Source organism: Arachis duranensis, chromosome 2 (genome assembly GCF_000817695.3).
Source record: "Arachis duranensis cultivar V14167 chromosome 2, aradu.V14167.gnm2.J7QH, whole genome shotgun sequence".
In the NCBI taxonomy this organism is placed as follows: Eukaryota; Viridiplantae; Streptophyta; class Magnoliopsida; order Fabales; family Fabaceae; genus Arachis; species Arachis duranensis.
The window spans coordinates 163,755-179,937 of record NC_029773.3 but is presented as its reverse complement, the minus strand read 5'-3'; the positions used below and the strand labels follow the sequence as shown (position 1 = coordinate 179,937).

The window sequence follows — 16,183 nt, the reverse complement described above, 5'->3', positions numbered from 1 at the left end:
AAAATAGTATAATTTAATATTTTGATTAAGCTCACAATTATTATTATTTTACACATTTAATTAATAAAAATAAATCAATAAACACATTAATACTTGTTAGCTCATCTATTGCAATAATAATGCTACTTGTAATCTTGTATGGAATTGTATTAGTTACGTAGGAATGCCCGGTATTGAGTTATGACTTATGAGTTATGAGTAATGACATCATGTGTGATTTATCCCCTGGTTTATATCGCGTAATTGACAGATACATTCTCATAGACCAAAGTTTAATTATTTTATTAATTTTTATAGTTTTACAAAATTTTCAATTAAATTTTTATACTTTTTTTAATTGAGTTTTTACACAAATTTTTTTTTAAATTAGGTCCCTCTTGATAATAAACATTACAAAAAAAATTAAGAATGGATAAATTGACTATTATAACTCTCATCTACCCCTTACAAATAATTGAGAATAAGTAGGATTTTGAGTTTTCACTCTCTTCGTCTCTTTCTCAAACTTTTTTTCCTCTGTTTGCTTTTTTTACTCTATGAATACTTATGGATCAAAGTCACTTATCTTTAGGAGCCTCTAGTTTCAAAATCTTCGTCAAGAAGAGACATTTTTATTTTTGTGGTGAGGCAATTGCTGTGATGTCTTCTTCAACAGTAGCAAACTATGGAAGAAGGTATGTTAGTTGTGGGAGAACGTCAAAATGCAAGTTCTTCAAATGGATTGATAATGAAGAAGATGAGAAGAGTGGATGGTTGAAGTAAAAGGAAAGGAAGGTCGTTGCTTTTGTGGAGACACTCTGATTCTTCGGAGTTCAAGTACATCAAGAAATCCAAACAAAAGATTCATTTCTTGCCCTAACAGAAAATAAAAGTTTTTTGAGTGGGTTAATAGAAAAGAAAAAAAATTATTTGAAAAAGATTGAGTAATGGATTCACAGCAAGAATTTGGAAGGATTAGAGAATTGGAGGCACAAGAAAGGAAGATACAGAGAGATTAAGTATAGATCTAGAGAGATTAATTGCAGAGGTTGGAGAAATAGATGCTTGTGTAGAAAGATTGTGTGGTGAGCTAAGTTCAGTCGAAGAGCAATTTGCCAAACTGGAAGATACTATGAAAAAGTAAAACAAGATGCAAACTATGCTGATTTTGATATTTGGTGTTTTGATTATTACAATGTTATATGTAAAGATGTAGAAAGTATGGTTGTTATGAGAATATAATAGTCTATATAAGTCAAAAGTGTACTGTTTGTTTTGAGTGCAATGAAGATATATCAAATGTTGTTTAATTTCTCTAAATGAAAGTTATTCATTTGCTATTTAATATGCATAGAAATATGATACAGAGAAAAAAGTAATTAAAACGAAAGATGCATTGAATTATAATAGACATCATTATTTTTTGTATTATATATTGCAAGACACCTAGATAGCCACAAAATAAATGTTCCACCATCTCATAACAGTTTTTCACTCACATAACAAAAGTGGTTCACACTACATAATAAAAGTGGTCCAAACCATAAAAAAAGCAGAGTCACGGGTGAATACTAAAAATTCTACATAACACAATACATATCAAAAGAATACCCTAAAGAGTCTTCAGTCTCAATCAAGTGTGAGGTCAACAAGTTCAGGTGGCTGACTTGTTGCCTTCTTAACTCCTATCTTGAGTCTTCCACTTCTTCTCACACCAAAGACTTTGGTCTTAGGTAAAGGTTGAGATGCTAGTGCAGCGGTGTTTGCTTCCTGAGTTGGTGGTATAGTCATAGGTGCAGCGCTCCCTCTATCCCTTCCTCTTTCCATCCCTACTGCTGTTCTTTTCTGCCCTTCCTCTAACCACCCTGGATCTAGTAGTAGCAGTAGCTTCAGATTCATTTGTTTCAACAGCAGCAACAGGTTCATTAGCAGCAGCATCACCTCCTCCATTTCCAGTAGCAACATCAGATTATTGTGTCCCTTTAGGAGCTACAACATCAAATAGGAATTAGTAATAGTTCTTCAACACATCAACAAAATAAAAGAGCAACTAATACCTGTCATTATAGGATTTGGACAATTTCTCCTGTTGTATCCATATTGGCTATAATTACTGTAGGTAAGAGAAGTTCCAGTTCTTCTATATTTTGTTTGTGTTTTGTTTTCATCAGGCTCCCTTATCCTAACTGTTCATACCCTGGGTCGAGTTATGCGACCTGGGTTGATCAAAGGCAAAACGACTGACCTCCTCAGGTCAGGCTCCCCGACCTCTTTTAAAAAGAGTTCGGCCAAATCGACTAAAAGACCCAAACAGGCCCAAACGAAGGAACACAGTCCAAATCTAAAGGCGGCAAAGTCTAAAGAAGGATAAGGCAGTTCCTCTTAAAGATAAGATGACTTCACTCAAAGATAAGATAAGATAACTATCTTATCTCCAGAAAGGTCACTCTACACTATTATAAATACACTGGAGCACCCAGGTATAACTCAGATTCTGATTCTACACAATAAACCTGCCTAAAGCCTGTGCTAACTTAAGAATCGGAGTCTCTTGCAGGTACCACTACTCTCCGAAGACGAAGGATCAGCAGCACCACTAGGTCCAACAAGTCAGATACGACCGCTCCGGCCACAACAGGAGATCTCGTCCGAGGTCGACCTACAATGTCAGGTAACCCCCGGAACACTAACCATCCTTAGCCTTCATGGTTTAACTATAAATTGGAGGGATGATGGTATCACATTGTATCTTTGGCCACATATTTTCTCCTTTTGTTGGTCACTCATGAAAACCCACTTTCTTGATTCTCCAATGCCATTTAACAACATCTCCAGGAATCACCCCCAACTGTCCTTAATCTCTGCCTCTACTGCAGCCACAACAATCGAAAAGTAATTATCATTCGGATCTCTGCCAACAGCAACTAGCAATTGCTGTCCATGGCCACCCTTCAAGTGACAACCATCCACGCCAATAATTGGTCTACAACCTGCCAAGAAGCCTTTCTTGACTGCATCAAGGCACATATACATTCTTATAAATCGGGGTTGGTGCAAAAGAGAAGGCCTATCAACCAATATGCTCATATTAGATCCTGAATTTGTCCTAAGTATCTCTGCACAGTAATCCCTTAGCTTAGCATACTATTGGATTGCCCGCCCATGTACCTCTTCTCTTGCCTTCCTCCTTGCCCAGTAAGCCTTACCAACAGTGATATTGGCTATATATTTGTCTTGGATGGTCTGAATAACTGTCGCAAGCTTCATTTCCTCGCCTCTGCTAATGTTGTTGGCAATCTTCTTTGAAATCCAACTGCTTGATGCAAGTCTTCCGCTATAACTCCTTCCACAAGTATGCTTTTCATTCAAAGTCTTGATCCTGAAACAGTCAGAACCACCAACCTTACTTTCAAAATAAACCCACTTGCACTTTCCTTTTCTTCCTTTGCAAACAACTCTGCACCTCACCTTATCATTTTTTCGAAACCTGATGTCCCAACCATTTAATAGGGCATGCTCCTTAATAGCATCTTTAAATTGATTTAGTGATTTAAATTCCAGCACCCGAAATTCATACTTTCTGTTCATCTCTGTCTCATTGTATTTGGAAAATCTCCTATTTTTTATCATATCATCAAAGTTTCCCTCATAACTGTCTATATCTTCAGTCTTATATCCATCAGATATGCCCCCAACTTGCTCATCACCCTCCATTAAACCTTCATCACCTTGAGCTGTTCTAGCTGCTGCAGGTCCTTCATCTTTTAGTGGGCCAGTGAATTCCCCAAACGCATTTGATTATAGATCATTATCCTCTACCTCAAACCCAAAGTGATTCTCATGATCACTATCATCAGCACTATCATCAAATACCTCTTCATCGGTAGAAGGCTCTGACTCAGCATTCACTTCAACCTCTATCAACCCAGAGCCACTGTCTTCACCTTTCTCTGGCACATAATCAACATCACTAAAAGTGATTTCAATCCTGTTACCTTCTCTAACTCCATCGACAATGTATACCTCACAATTTTTGCACGAACTTGACACCAATGACCTAGCCATTCTCATCGCATCCCCATCGGACTTCATCTCTCTAAGACCTGACTTCAAATCTATCCCAGGTTCCTTGTATTATAACCTGGCGTATCCCTTATACCCTAGTTGCTTTAACTCGCTCACAATCTCTTGCAATGAGCATTCATCAACGTTAAAATGTAAATTCTCCACAACCATTCCTCCTAAATACTCTAATCTGTGTCCACTATCAACAAATTTCCCACCATGGTGGACCTCAATGGTGAAATCCGAATCACCCATAACTAAATACTAAAAATAAGAAAATATAATACCATAAATTCCTACTCAACCATTTTTAGAACAAAAGAAAGCTCTAATAAATAATGTGGCAAATTTCTCCAAGAGAAAAAAAGAAAAACCTTTCAATGATTGAGAAGGTTAAGCATTGTCTTACCTAGAAGCAGCAGCAACGGCTACAATGATGGCGGTGACACCGGAGAAGTGACAGCCGCCAGCAATGTTCCAGTTGAGTTGATCTCGGCTAATGATGGAGTATGCAACAAACGAACGAAGAAGGAGAGGAATGTGAAGAGATTTTCTCCAAGTTTGGGAGACTAAATAGTTTTTGTTTTAAGTCTGGGAGGGCTATTTTAGTCTTTAAAAAAATAAGAGTGAAAGAGAATTAGGGATTTAGGAAAAAGTTAGAGAATCATTAATTTAGGAACAGAATATTCCGTTAAATCAAACTGTTTGGTCACGGTAGAGACCTAATTGAAAAAAAAATTGTGCAGGAACCCAATTAAAAGGAAAAAAAGTATAGGGACCTAATTGAAAATTTCGCGAAACTATAGGGACCAACAAAGTGATTAAACAAAAAAATACCAATAAAATTTTTTATGATAGTAAATATGGATAAATTAGTTTAGATTTAGATTTGTTATGTTAATTATAAAGATTAATTTAAAAGTAATGCATCTACAATTATAGTTATAGATAATTTTATTGATATTTTTAAGGGACTAATTCGTGTGAAGTAGTGTTAATTTTTAAAATCTTATTTATCATTTTATTTTTTTATATTGATCAAACTTTGGTGTAACACTTAATTATTGAATTTTATAGTATTTTTTAAAATTTTGATGCGGAACAATTTACAAAGAGTGAATTATAGTAGCAATTTTTTTTAATTTATCTATAGCAATATGCTTGGAGGTATTGTATTTGTTAAATATTTGAAAAGATAATACGCAGAAAACATATTTTTAATATTTAAAAAAGCAATACACAAAATACATATTACACATTTTAATTAATATTAAATACACAATACATGGAAAACGTATTCTATTTTTATGATTAAATAAAATATAACTGAGTAATATTTATTTTATACATGCTTATCTTAACATACACAATGTTAAATTCAATTATTAAATTGCGAAGTGATGACTTGAGTTATTAAAAAAAGAGTAATATCCCAAATAGGTCTCCAAGGATTTGGCCGTCTGACAAATTTGTGCCCCAAAAAAATTAACTAAGTCCCCAGTCCTCGAAATTGTTAGATATATGCCATATACGTCACTGATCTAGGTTTAGCCAATTAACCAAACAATCTCTCTCCTACATGGAGGTGATCAGCGTGACGTGTTAAGTTAAAGGCTACGCGTTGCTTACAGGACACATTAGTCTCTACACACGTGGCCAAAACGATGTCGTTTAAAGGCTTCTTCAAATGACGTCATTTTGAGTTGGACAGATTAGTTTCCAAACTTTCTCATGCCAAAGTTATAAAATGGCAGCGTTGTGAGAGACGCAATGTGTCGCTGTTTCAAAGGGGATCAACATAAAATTAGGTCTTCATCTTTAACCTTTATCTCTTTATCTCCAACTCATGTATCTTAGTATGTGAGAGAGAGTCTTTGGCTTCGAAGAAGGTGATGGCGAGTGGGGGCAGCACATCAGTTGCAAGTCGGAGACACGGTCGAAGAACTATCGATGATGTCTTCAGTGTTGACAACGGTTCAACTGGCTTCCAAAAGGGGCGACTTAGAAGAGGAGAACATCCTATGTGCAAGTGCAAGACATATGCCGTAATATCCAGGTCTCGCACAGTAGAGAACTCGAATAGGCTGTTCTTTGGCTGTCCTCACTTCAAGGTACTTTAGAGTGGTGGATTTTTGTGGTGCTATAATTTTGATAATTGGGGACTAAGACTAATGTTATGATTTTTGTTTTGTTATTCTGATTGCAGAAAAAGCAAGGTTATTGTGATTTTTTTTGTACGGTTTGATGAGATTTTTGGGTATCTGGTGGATGATGCAGTTGAAAGCAGTAGATTGGACTATGTGGAGACATGCGTGGGTGAAGAATTTGGTGCAAGTTTAAATTATAGCTTGGAAGAGAGAGTTCAACAATTGGAGGAGATTTTAAAAAAGAAGAATGAAGATAGTTCAAAACTCAAGAAAGATAGTGTTTTCAGGTTGTTTAGTAGTGTAATAATAGGTGCACTTGTAGTTGTGATTTTATTTTGTATCTATGTGGTGGTTATTTAAGCAATTAGCATCGTACGTTTGTTGAAAAAATATTGTATTTGAATGACTCATTTTAGTTAAATGAACATTAGAGGTTGTCAATGATGCTAAATTGAATCTAGTCTATATTTAAATCAGAGTATGCAAAGTAACTTGGCCAAGTGGATATTACAAAATATATAATCCAAACCAGGATATTCAAGTATCATGCATCAAAATATTAACATAAAGTAGCATAAACATAAAATATGTACATAAATTGTATCAAAATGTTAACAAACCAAAGAAGGTCTATTTCCTTCTACACACATTGATGTAAAGTGGTAACACAAAAAGTATTAAAAGTGGAGGTCTATTTTCTTCAAAATAACAAACAAGGTCTTGTCCCTTTCACAATAAATTTCAAGAAAGTATCATTTCTTCTTAGAGAGGTTCAGTCCGGGAGTTGGAATGAATTTGAACATTCTAGAGGTTGTGCCACTACTTGCAGCTGCCATTGTCTTAGCACTCACACTTTCCTGACTCTTGGGCCTAATTATTGTCTGCTTTAGACGTCTAAAAGGTTGTTGAGGCTGAGTTTGTCTTCCCTGATAGAATTGTAAACAATTATGAGTATTCTAACATAAGATATTAGTATCTAGTGTTTAGTAATTAATAGTAAAACACATTATCAAGCATACTTACAGTTGCAGCATTTACATTCATTCCAACATCTGGTATAGTAGCATTGGTTGGTGCTTCAGGTTGAGTAACCTCATACATGAGCAAATTTATTAGGACAATTAAATTCTTTATGATGTATGTTATAAATCAAATAGGTCCCTGAATAATAATATTATATGTCAAGTAGGTCCCTATAATAGAGCAACTAATTGCTGTAAAAAACCTGAAACCTAAACATGTTATCACAGATCTCAAGCTGCACAATATATCACATTTAGTATAAGAAGGTAAGTGTTAATCATCAATACCTGAGTTACGGGTGCTAATTGAGAAACATGAACCACTTTTTATGAACAGATGGTCCAGCTACCTCTTCTCTTCTAATTCTTGTTCTTTTTGACTTGCTATTGTCCTTACCAACTGGCCCATTAACATGCTTACTAACTTTTGATTTCTTATGCAAGGTCTTCATTGAGAATTTCTTCTTCCCGTTATTCTTTCCTTTCTTACCAGCTCCGACTGACTCTTCCTCTTCACTTGAATCCAAAAAACCATATCCGGAAGGTGGGGGCTTGTATAATGCATCTTCTGTTGACTCATACCCATCATCACTATCTAAACTCTCAACATCTGCATCATTGTCAACACCATCATTCTTAGCACTAACCTCTTGCACATCCACCTCCTCAACACTAACATCATCATCATCAATGAACTCCATATCTTCCATGATTGGATGGTCAAAATAGATGTAGAATTTGTCAGTATCTTCATTTAGCATTTTGTTCTTTTTGTAGAGCTCTGATCTCTTTGTCTCCATGAATTAGGTGAAGACCGGATTCTAGGTCAGCAGAAGTAGGATCATACCAAAACATTATCTTGTAGTCATAGTAACCCAAGTCCAAAAAAAGTTTCTTCAGGTATCAAGTCAATGTCCATTGGGAGAAACTTCTTAGCTTCTCCATTGATGTACAAGTATCCCCTTGTTGTCTCTAACAAAGCTTTCACCGTGATGAAATACAGGTACCACGTCTTCACTCATCTAAATATAACAAAATAAAACTTTATCACAACTTAAACAAGCAACGAACACATTACAAGAACATTAAAATAGAATCCAATTTTTTAACACCGACATTGGTAACGTTATTATGAAACGGCACAACCTAAATCACTTTACAACTCTGACTTAACCTACACTAGCAACACAGTATCTTTGATCTACCCTATACATGACATGCATGTTCGTCATACTTCAATCTTCACCTCCAAATTAATTCAGAAAAAAATTAGTAAACTTACCTCCAACAATGGAGATATGCACAACACATTAGCGCCACCACCCAGTCGCCGTCAGCTTTGTCAAACCACTGTTACAGACTTCAGTCAACGTTAATGGAGTTGAGGAAGATGAAGGGTTATCTTGTAAAATCTGGGCAAGGGTTTGGGGTTTTAGGTCATTTTTACAGAGCCAAGGGAAAAGGATGTGCATTTTTATACTAGGTCCCATTCACAACGCTGCCGTTTTATAACATTGACATGAGAAAGCTTGGGGACTAATCTGTCCCACTCAAAATGACGTCGTTTGAAGAAGCCCTTAAACGACATCATTTTGGCCACCTGTGCAGGGACCAATGTATCTTGAAAGCGACGCATAGCTTTTAATCTGACACGTCACACTGATCATCTCCACATAGGAGAGAGAGTGTTTGGTTAACCAGCTAAACCTGAAGCAGGGACGTATATGGTATATATCTAATAATTTTAGGGACTGGGGACTTAGTTAATTTTTCTGGGGACCAAATCTCTCGAATAGCCAAATCTTTGGGGACCTATTTGGGGTATTACTCTTTTAAAAAAATATAGATTGCATGTATGTAAATAAGTTAAGGATTTTGTTAACCAAATTCTTAGGAACACAGAATTTGAAAATTTATAGTAAATTTGGTGTTTATTTATTTATTGTATTAGATTATGTGATACATTATGAATTATTTTGTGTACTAAATTTTGTTGTGAATTTATAAAAATTTATAAAAAAAATTATAAAATTTATTTGTTGAGAATTGACTATCAATTATTAATTATCGGGTCCATTATAGATTGAAAAAAAAAACAGAAAAAAATTGACGCTACTATTGGATTTACACACAAAATTTTCCGACGGTAGCAATTATCCAGGTTGATTTAAAAAAAATAAAAAAATAGATTTCTATTGGATTTACCGTTGGATTTTTTGACGGTATAGTGGTGCGAAATCTCAACTTATGGCGCCAACCTTACCGTCAGATTTTTGTCTCTGAATCGTCATATTCTGTCACAAGTTACCTGTAAGGTTTATACCATCGGATTATTTTTGTTATTCTTACGATAAATCTGACAGTACCCAATATTTTTTTAGTGCATCTTCTCGTTCTATTATGTGGAATGGTAATAAATTGAGTAGCTTCTAACCTAAGAAAGGACTCCGTCAAAGTGACTCTTTATCTCTTTACCTATCTGTAATTTGTATGGAAAGATTTGGCTGCTATATATCTCAGCAATGGAGCAAGAATTTTGGGACCCTGTCACGATTTTTAGAAGTGGTCCGACTATATCTCATTTGATATTTTCTAATGATTTTGTTCTTTTCTGTAAAGCAACTAGGACTTGAGTTATTCATGTTCTCCAAAGTTTGAATTATTTATGTATAGCTTCTGGTATGAAGGTGAACATCAAGAAATCTAGAGTAATCTGCTCTATCAATGTCTCAATGCAAAGAAAGGATATGCTCAACGAGTTCCCATGGGGGCAGGGACATGCCCCCCCTCCCCCGCCTCTAAAACCTGTCGCCTTCCCTGTCCCGTCCCCACGACGGGTAATGGAGACTCCGTATCCATCGGGAACCAGGGTTTTCGCAGATATCTGCGAATTTTTATAAAAAATAATAAAAATAAAAAATAAAAAACAGAAAAAATAAAGATAATTCTCAATTGTCATTACAAACATAATTTTCATTGTCTTCAAATACTTAAAACAATAATAAACAACAAACATCTCTACCAAACATATTCAAAAAAAACCAACTTACCAAATATATTAGGTTGTTACATATGTTGCGACAAGGCCCGGAAGAAAACTTCTATTTACTGTTGTTTCACAGGAAGAGAAGTACAAAGCCAAAGTATGCTCTTCACTTTTCTGTCATCTTCCCTCTCCTAATTGTCTTATTTATGCTTATAGAATCATATTCAAATAGTCAAGTTTCATATTTTTCACCTTTGGTTCAACCAATGGTTTTCCTGCAATACCATTACAATTTACACAAAATTTAATTGGCTAACAATTGAATGAACAAATTTTATCAACACAACACTCAACTGACTATATCCTAATGCAGATATGCATCGATCTGTTGGTTCAAAGACTTGGAGATGCTGCAATAGCTGAAATGTACAAAATACTCAATGGGATATAGGTTCTCGAGTATTTTCAAGATTAATGGCTATAGGTTCTTCCGATGGTGTACTTTTCTTAAGAGTATTACTCAATGCATTAACGGAAGACGTTCTGTCAACTCTAAAACAATAAATCTAAATCATAACAATTAACAAAAAAATCACAATAACACAAATCAAATCTCAGAAATCAAAACACAGAAATCAAATACAAACAATCACATAAACCACAGAAATATGAATGATAATGAACAGAATCAAAATCAAGGGAATAATCAGAGTAAAAAATATAAATTATAATTAATATAAGTCACATAGATTATAAACAATGCTATAATAATTAACAAATTCTTCAAAGTAAATTAAAATCACAAAGATAATATGATAGATGAACCCTAAAACTATAACTGAACGAATTTAAATAGGGAGCTCATAGAGGCTGATTTACCAGAAGGAAGAGGAGCTGATGGTGAAGATCAGCGACGTCGCGAAAAGGTGGAGACGCAAACAGGCTCTGACGCGACGCTGCTGCCTTGGCTGGGTCAAGCGGCGATCGTGATGTTCTCCTCGGCTGGCCAGGCACGAAGACAACGTTCTCCATGGTGGTGGTGACTGGTAGTGGTAGGAGCTTGGCGTTGGTGGTGAGGGGATAGGAGATGGCAAACAGTGGTGATGACTGGTAGTGGTGAGAGGAGAGGGAGTTTCACCATGGAGGGAGGCCTCTATTTCTGTCCTCGTCCCATATAATAAACGGATCCCCATCTTCCGTCTTCACGGGTACAAAATCTCCCCCCATATTTGCCCCTTGATGGATAAATCCTAGCGAATACTCACTCCGCCGAAGATTTTTGACATCCCTACTCTTCTATTAGGTTTGCCAACTCCTTGGGTATGCAATTGGGGGTGATACTGGGTAATTCTAGAACATCAAAAGCAGAGTTTAACAATGGACTAGATAAAATTTAGAGGAGACTTGCTTTATAAAAGGACATATTCTTTAACAGAACTGGCCAGATTTGCCTTGCGAAATTGGTAATTTCATCAATTTTTATTTACAAGATGCAAGTTAGTTATCTTTCTTCTTCCACTTGTAATGAGATTGATAAGATGGTGCACCAATTTGTGTGGAGAGGTACCTGTAATTCTCAGGGCCTCCATCTAACCTCTTGGAAGACCCTCATTACCCCTAAGAGATTCAGTGGTCTAGCCTTCCGAGTTTCTCACCTTGCTAATTTAGCATTGCGGGATAAATTAGTTTGGCAGATTATTCATCATTAAGACAAGCTTTGGGTTCAAGTTTTGAAAAAAAAAAGTATCTCTTAAATAGAAATATTTTTTTATATTCAAGCTGAATATCATTCTTCTCCTATTTTAAAGGCTATTATCAAAGTTGCAACTAGTTTCAAGGATGGCTTTACATGGTCGATTGTGCCCTTGTCTAATCCCTTTTGGTTTTATCTTTGGATAAGAACTGGTATAGTTGGGGAAGAAGATGAAAGTTATTAAAATAACTGAATATAATTATAAGATAAGTGATGCCAATGCAGATAATGCTTGGCAACCAATCAATTTTATTTTTTCATGTCAGAGGAGATGTAACATGAGATTTTGAGCCATCAGTGCCTTTTAATATTGACAGTGAGCTTGGGTCGAGATGGATCAATAGGGTCTATTCTACCAAAAATGGATATCTTTGACTCTTAGAATGCGCTATTGATTGGAATATTCAAGAAGACTAGAGATGGATTTGAAAGCCTAAAATCCTTGAAAAAATCTTATTGTTTTCATAGTTGGGCCTCAATCATGCTCTTCCAACCGCAGAGTTGCGATGTCATTGTTAGTTGGCGGCATCAGTCATCTGTCTTTGGTGCAAAGCCCATATAAAGATCACATTGCCCTATCTAAAGGACTGCACGAAAGTAAGACAGATTTGTCCATTTCTAGGGTTCACCGATACTCTTTTCTTCAACGGTCAAGACTTTAAAATTTGGATGCATTGAGGAATTTGAGACAAAAACTTAAAAATATTTATAGCTGAATTGTGGTGCATTTAAATTTATCACAATGAAGATCTCATCATTAATAAAAAGGTCCACTATTTATTTGGTAGGCTACAAAACTCAAGCAATGGTAGAAACCTTAAGAGAGACTGAGTTATCAAACACCCATGACATCTTGCATGTCCTTCCCAGGTCATAGATATATCCGGTACTTAGGTACCTAAAGCTGAATTGTGATGGAAATATCTTCCAAGAGGAGAAGCTAGTTGGCTTTAGATGTGTCCTCCGCGGTGAAACAGGAAATTGGATTCATGGCAGCTCCGGTAAAGTCCATGGAGTAAGTGTCATGTGTGCTGCAATTTAGACGATTTTGTATGAACTGTTGATGGCTTTTGAGATTGGAGTGAATTGTGTGATTTGTGAGATTGATTCAATGTATACCTTTTTCCTTGTTAATTACTATTGTTATCCAAAAGACCATGGGGAGAGAAATTAAGCTTATTGCAAAGAATTTTTGAGCTCAAACATAACCCAAGTTAGGAGCTATGTTTTGTATTTATCCAATGATGTACGAATGCAGTGGTAGATTAGTTGGCCAAAGAGAGAGCCCGTGAGAACTATACAGCAGGAGACTGGCTACAGTTATACACATTCATATTTCATCTGCTACAGAATGACTTAGAATATAAATTTTGTACATCCTATTGTTTCTTTTTTTTTTTTTGTTCTCTTGTTGTCCTTTTTTTTATATATCTTTGTACACAAAAAAAATTCCATTTCGTATGGACGATAATGATCAAGTTGTTTACATTTTTTGGTATACTCGAAGATTAACAATTTAATTAAGATTAAACATTATATATTTTTATAATTTTTTAAATATTATTTTTTGTTTATAATTAAATTATTCTTTCGTTTGATAAAAAGTTATTTGCGAATCACATATTCGAAAAGCTTCGTATCTACTATCATCTTTAACTAATCATATGATAAAAAAAACTATTATATTAATAGACTCTAATATATTTATTAATTCATTTTTTATTTATTAAATATATAGAATAATAATAAATATCTAAATAATTGAGATAATTAATATTTTTATTTTATTTAAAAATTTAAATTTAAATCTTGAAAATAGTAAAAATATTATATAATAAAAGACATTTTAAAAGTAAAAACTTCTACAGCAAATTTTTCCAATATCTCATTATATATAATATATAGTAGTCTACTCCAATAGATAAATAAATAATATACTGGATCTTTTAAAAAATTTATAAAAATATAATATTTATCTAACATGTATTTTAAGGATATATGCTAAAATTATTTAATACAAAAGTTGTTATAGAAAAATGTTCAAAATTTAGTTTCAATATAAATATTATATATTTATTAAAATAAAATATTTAAAATTTTTTATTAATAATTATCTTAATTTTTGCCTAAAAACATATATTAGCTCAACCGATAAATATAAAAAATAATTTTTTTATCAAAAATAGAAAAATTTGATCCAATAATATTTTAACTGAAAATTTTTATAAAAAAAAATTATGTTATTTGAGCTATAAATATAAAATGTATTTTACAGAACACATTTTGGATAAGATAAATAAATACAATAAAGACGTCGTATAAATTTGCATTAAATTAAACTCATTTATTTTTCCAGTTTGTTTTATGAAGAAATCGCATATCAAACAAACAAACAAAAATTAACTGAAGCTCCTGCTTTCCATTTTGTATTTTTGACTTTTGACATGCGGGATCGATCGCGTTTCTGATATCTCCCCTCTCTTACTTCTTTTGGTGTCTGCAGGTTTGTTTTCAACTATTCCTCTGATTTCCTTTTCTTTCTTCGTCAATTTCGTTTCCTTGTGCTCTTTTGTTAGCCCTAATTCCCTCGTTCTGTGATTTTGATGAAACCAGATCTGCGGTATTGTTAATTTGAACGTGTTCACACTAATTCCCTTGTATTTTTCATGGATATTCATGTATCGATTATATTCTCAATTTAATTTATTTTGCAATTTACGGGTTCTTTCTTTTCCGTCCTTCAATGGAGCTTTTACATGGTCTCTGACTCTCTGTTGTTGAAATGTATTTTGCTGCTTTAAAACAATGGAATTAGGAATTATGAATCGGATATAAAATCTTTGAGCACTATTCCAAATAATGATATGTTTACAGTAGGAGAAATTCATACGTAATTAATAATAGATTGTAGATAAATCTGCATAGGAATCTGAAGGTTTAGGGTTCTGCAGATGGCAAGTGGGTTTGGGGAATCAACGAGCAAGTCTCCCCCAAGCCCTTCGTACTCGAACAACAGCAATAACAACAATGATGCTGGCAACTTTGAATGCAACATATGCTTTGATTTAGCACAAGACCCAATTATCACTTTGTGTGGCCACCTCTTCTGCTGGCCATGTCTCTACAAGTGGCTGCACCTCCACTCGCAATCGCAAGAATGCCCCGTCTGCAAGGCCGCCATTGAGGAGGAGAAGCTGGTTCCATTGTATGGGAGAGGGAAGACATCAACTGACCCGAGATCAAAAACTATTCCGGGTCTTAATATCCCTCATCGTCCTACCGGTCAGAGACCTGAAACTGCAGCTCCTCCTCCCGAAGCAAACCATTTTCATCAACATGGATTTGGTCTAATGGGTGGCTTGGGAGGCTTTGCACCAATGGCAACTGCAAGATTTGGGAATTTCACCTTGTCTGCGGCATTTGGTGGTTTTATACCATCCCTGTTCAACTTTCAATTGCACGGATATCATAATGGGTCCATGTATGGTGGAGCAGCTGGTTATCCTTATGGATACTCTAATTCATTTCACGGTGTCCATGCTCATAGATATCCTCTGCATGCTGGTCAAGGGCAACAAGATTATTACCTGAAGAGGCTCCTTCTGTTTGTCGTCTTCTTTGTTGTCCTTGCTTTTATCTGGCAATAGATTTGATAGATTGCCACCAGAACCAAATTTATGCTCTCATAAATCTTCTGGTGCGTCCTTTTTTCTTCTTCAGGGTTACTAAACAAATTTGTTCATATAGTACTCTCTGTTATTCTTGTAGCTATGTTCTTTATGATCGCTTTGCGAGACTTGACTTGCATGATATCCCCGTGCAAATTTCGTGTTTAGAGCATGTAAGCCAACGCACATGTACACATAGATGTTAATTTGATTGTGATTATACCTGCTCTCGAATATATAAGGTAGTAGAACTAGTGAAGTTATGCTTATTTTCATTGTCATTTTAATGTTCATATCCTTATATTATATCAGCTATTATCTGGTTATGAACAACTTTCTTTATTTACTAGCTTTACGGATTTAAGGTTCCACTCGTTGATTTTCACTATCTTGATTGTGGATTTGCGCACATTAAATAATATCTATATTTAGATTTTGGCTATTTTATTGGTATATAAAAGTAGTGCTATACCTTAACATTGTAATTTTTTGTGTTTTTCAAAAGTGTGGAAGATACACAAATCGGAGAGTCTGATTTATATATTTCAAATTTTTTTATTTTT

At 34.8% G+C, this 16,183-nt stretch overlaps 1 protein-coding gene and 1 long non-coding RNA gene across 4 annotated transcripts; one reads left to right on the top strand and one right to left on the bottom strand.

Annotated features, from left to right (window-relative positions):
- Positions 1-9,569: 9,569 nt before the first annotated feature.
- LOC107460322 (uncharacterized) lies at positions 9,570-11,331 on the bottom strand. 2 transcript variants are annotated; one of them, XR_001586468.3, is made up of 3 exons: positions 11,079-11,331; positions 10,264-10,474; positions 9,570-10,097 (listed from the first exon to the last, which is right to left on the bottom strand). It is a non-coding gene; the product is annotated as an uncharacterized LOC107460322 (long non-coding RNA). The 2 variants fall into 2 exon arrangements; XR_001586467.3 differs by lacking the exon at positions 9,570-10,097 and having other exon boundaries at positions 10,150-10,474.
- A 2,972-nt stretch (positions 11,332-14,303) lies between these two features.
- Positions 14,304-15,889, top strand: LOC107460320 (uncharacterized). Of its 2 annotated transcripts, none has more exons than XM_016078679.3 (2): positions 14,304-14,455; positions 14,904-15,889. In XM_016078679.3, the coding sequence occupies exon 2, from the start codon at positions 14,904-14,906 to the stop codon at positions 15,597-15,599; it is 696 nt and encodes a 231-aa protein (XP_015934165.1). In that variant the 5' UTR covers positions 14,304-14,455; the 3' UTR covers positions 15,600-15,889. The 2 variants fall into 2 exon arrangements, with proteins under 2 accessions (XP_015934165.1, XP_015934166.1); XM_016078680.3 differs by having other exon boundaries at positions 14,878-15,889.
- The last annotated feature ends 294 nt before the right edge of the window (positions 15,890-16,183 follow it).

Excerpts from the sequence above, each read along its gene's own strand:
- LOC107460320 (XM_016078679.3), top strand. The coding sequence starts at position 14,904 with ATGGCAAGTGGGTTTGGGGAATCAACGAGCAAGTCTCCCCCAAGCCCT.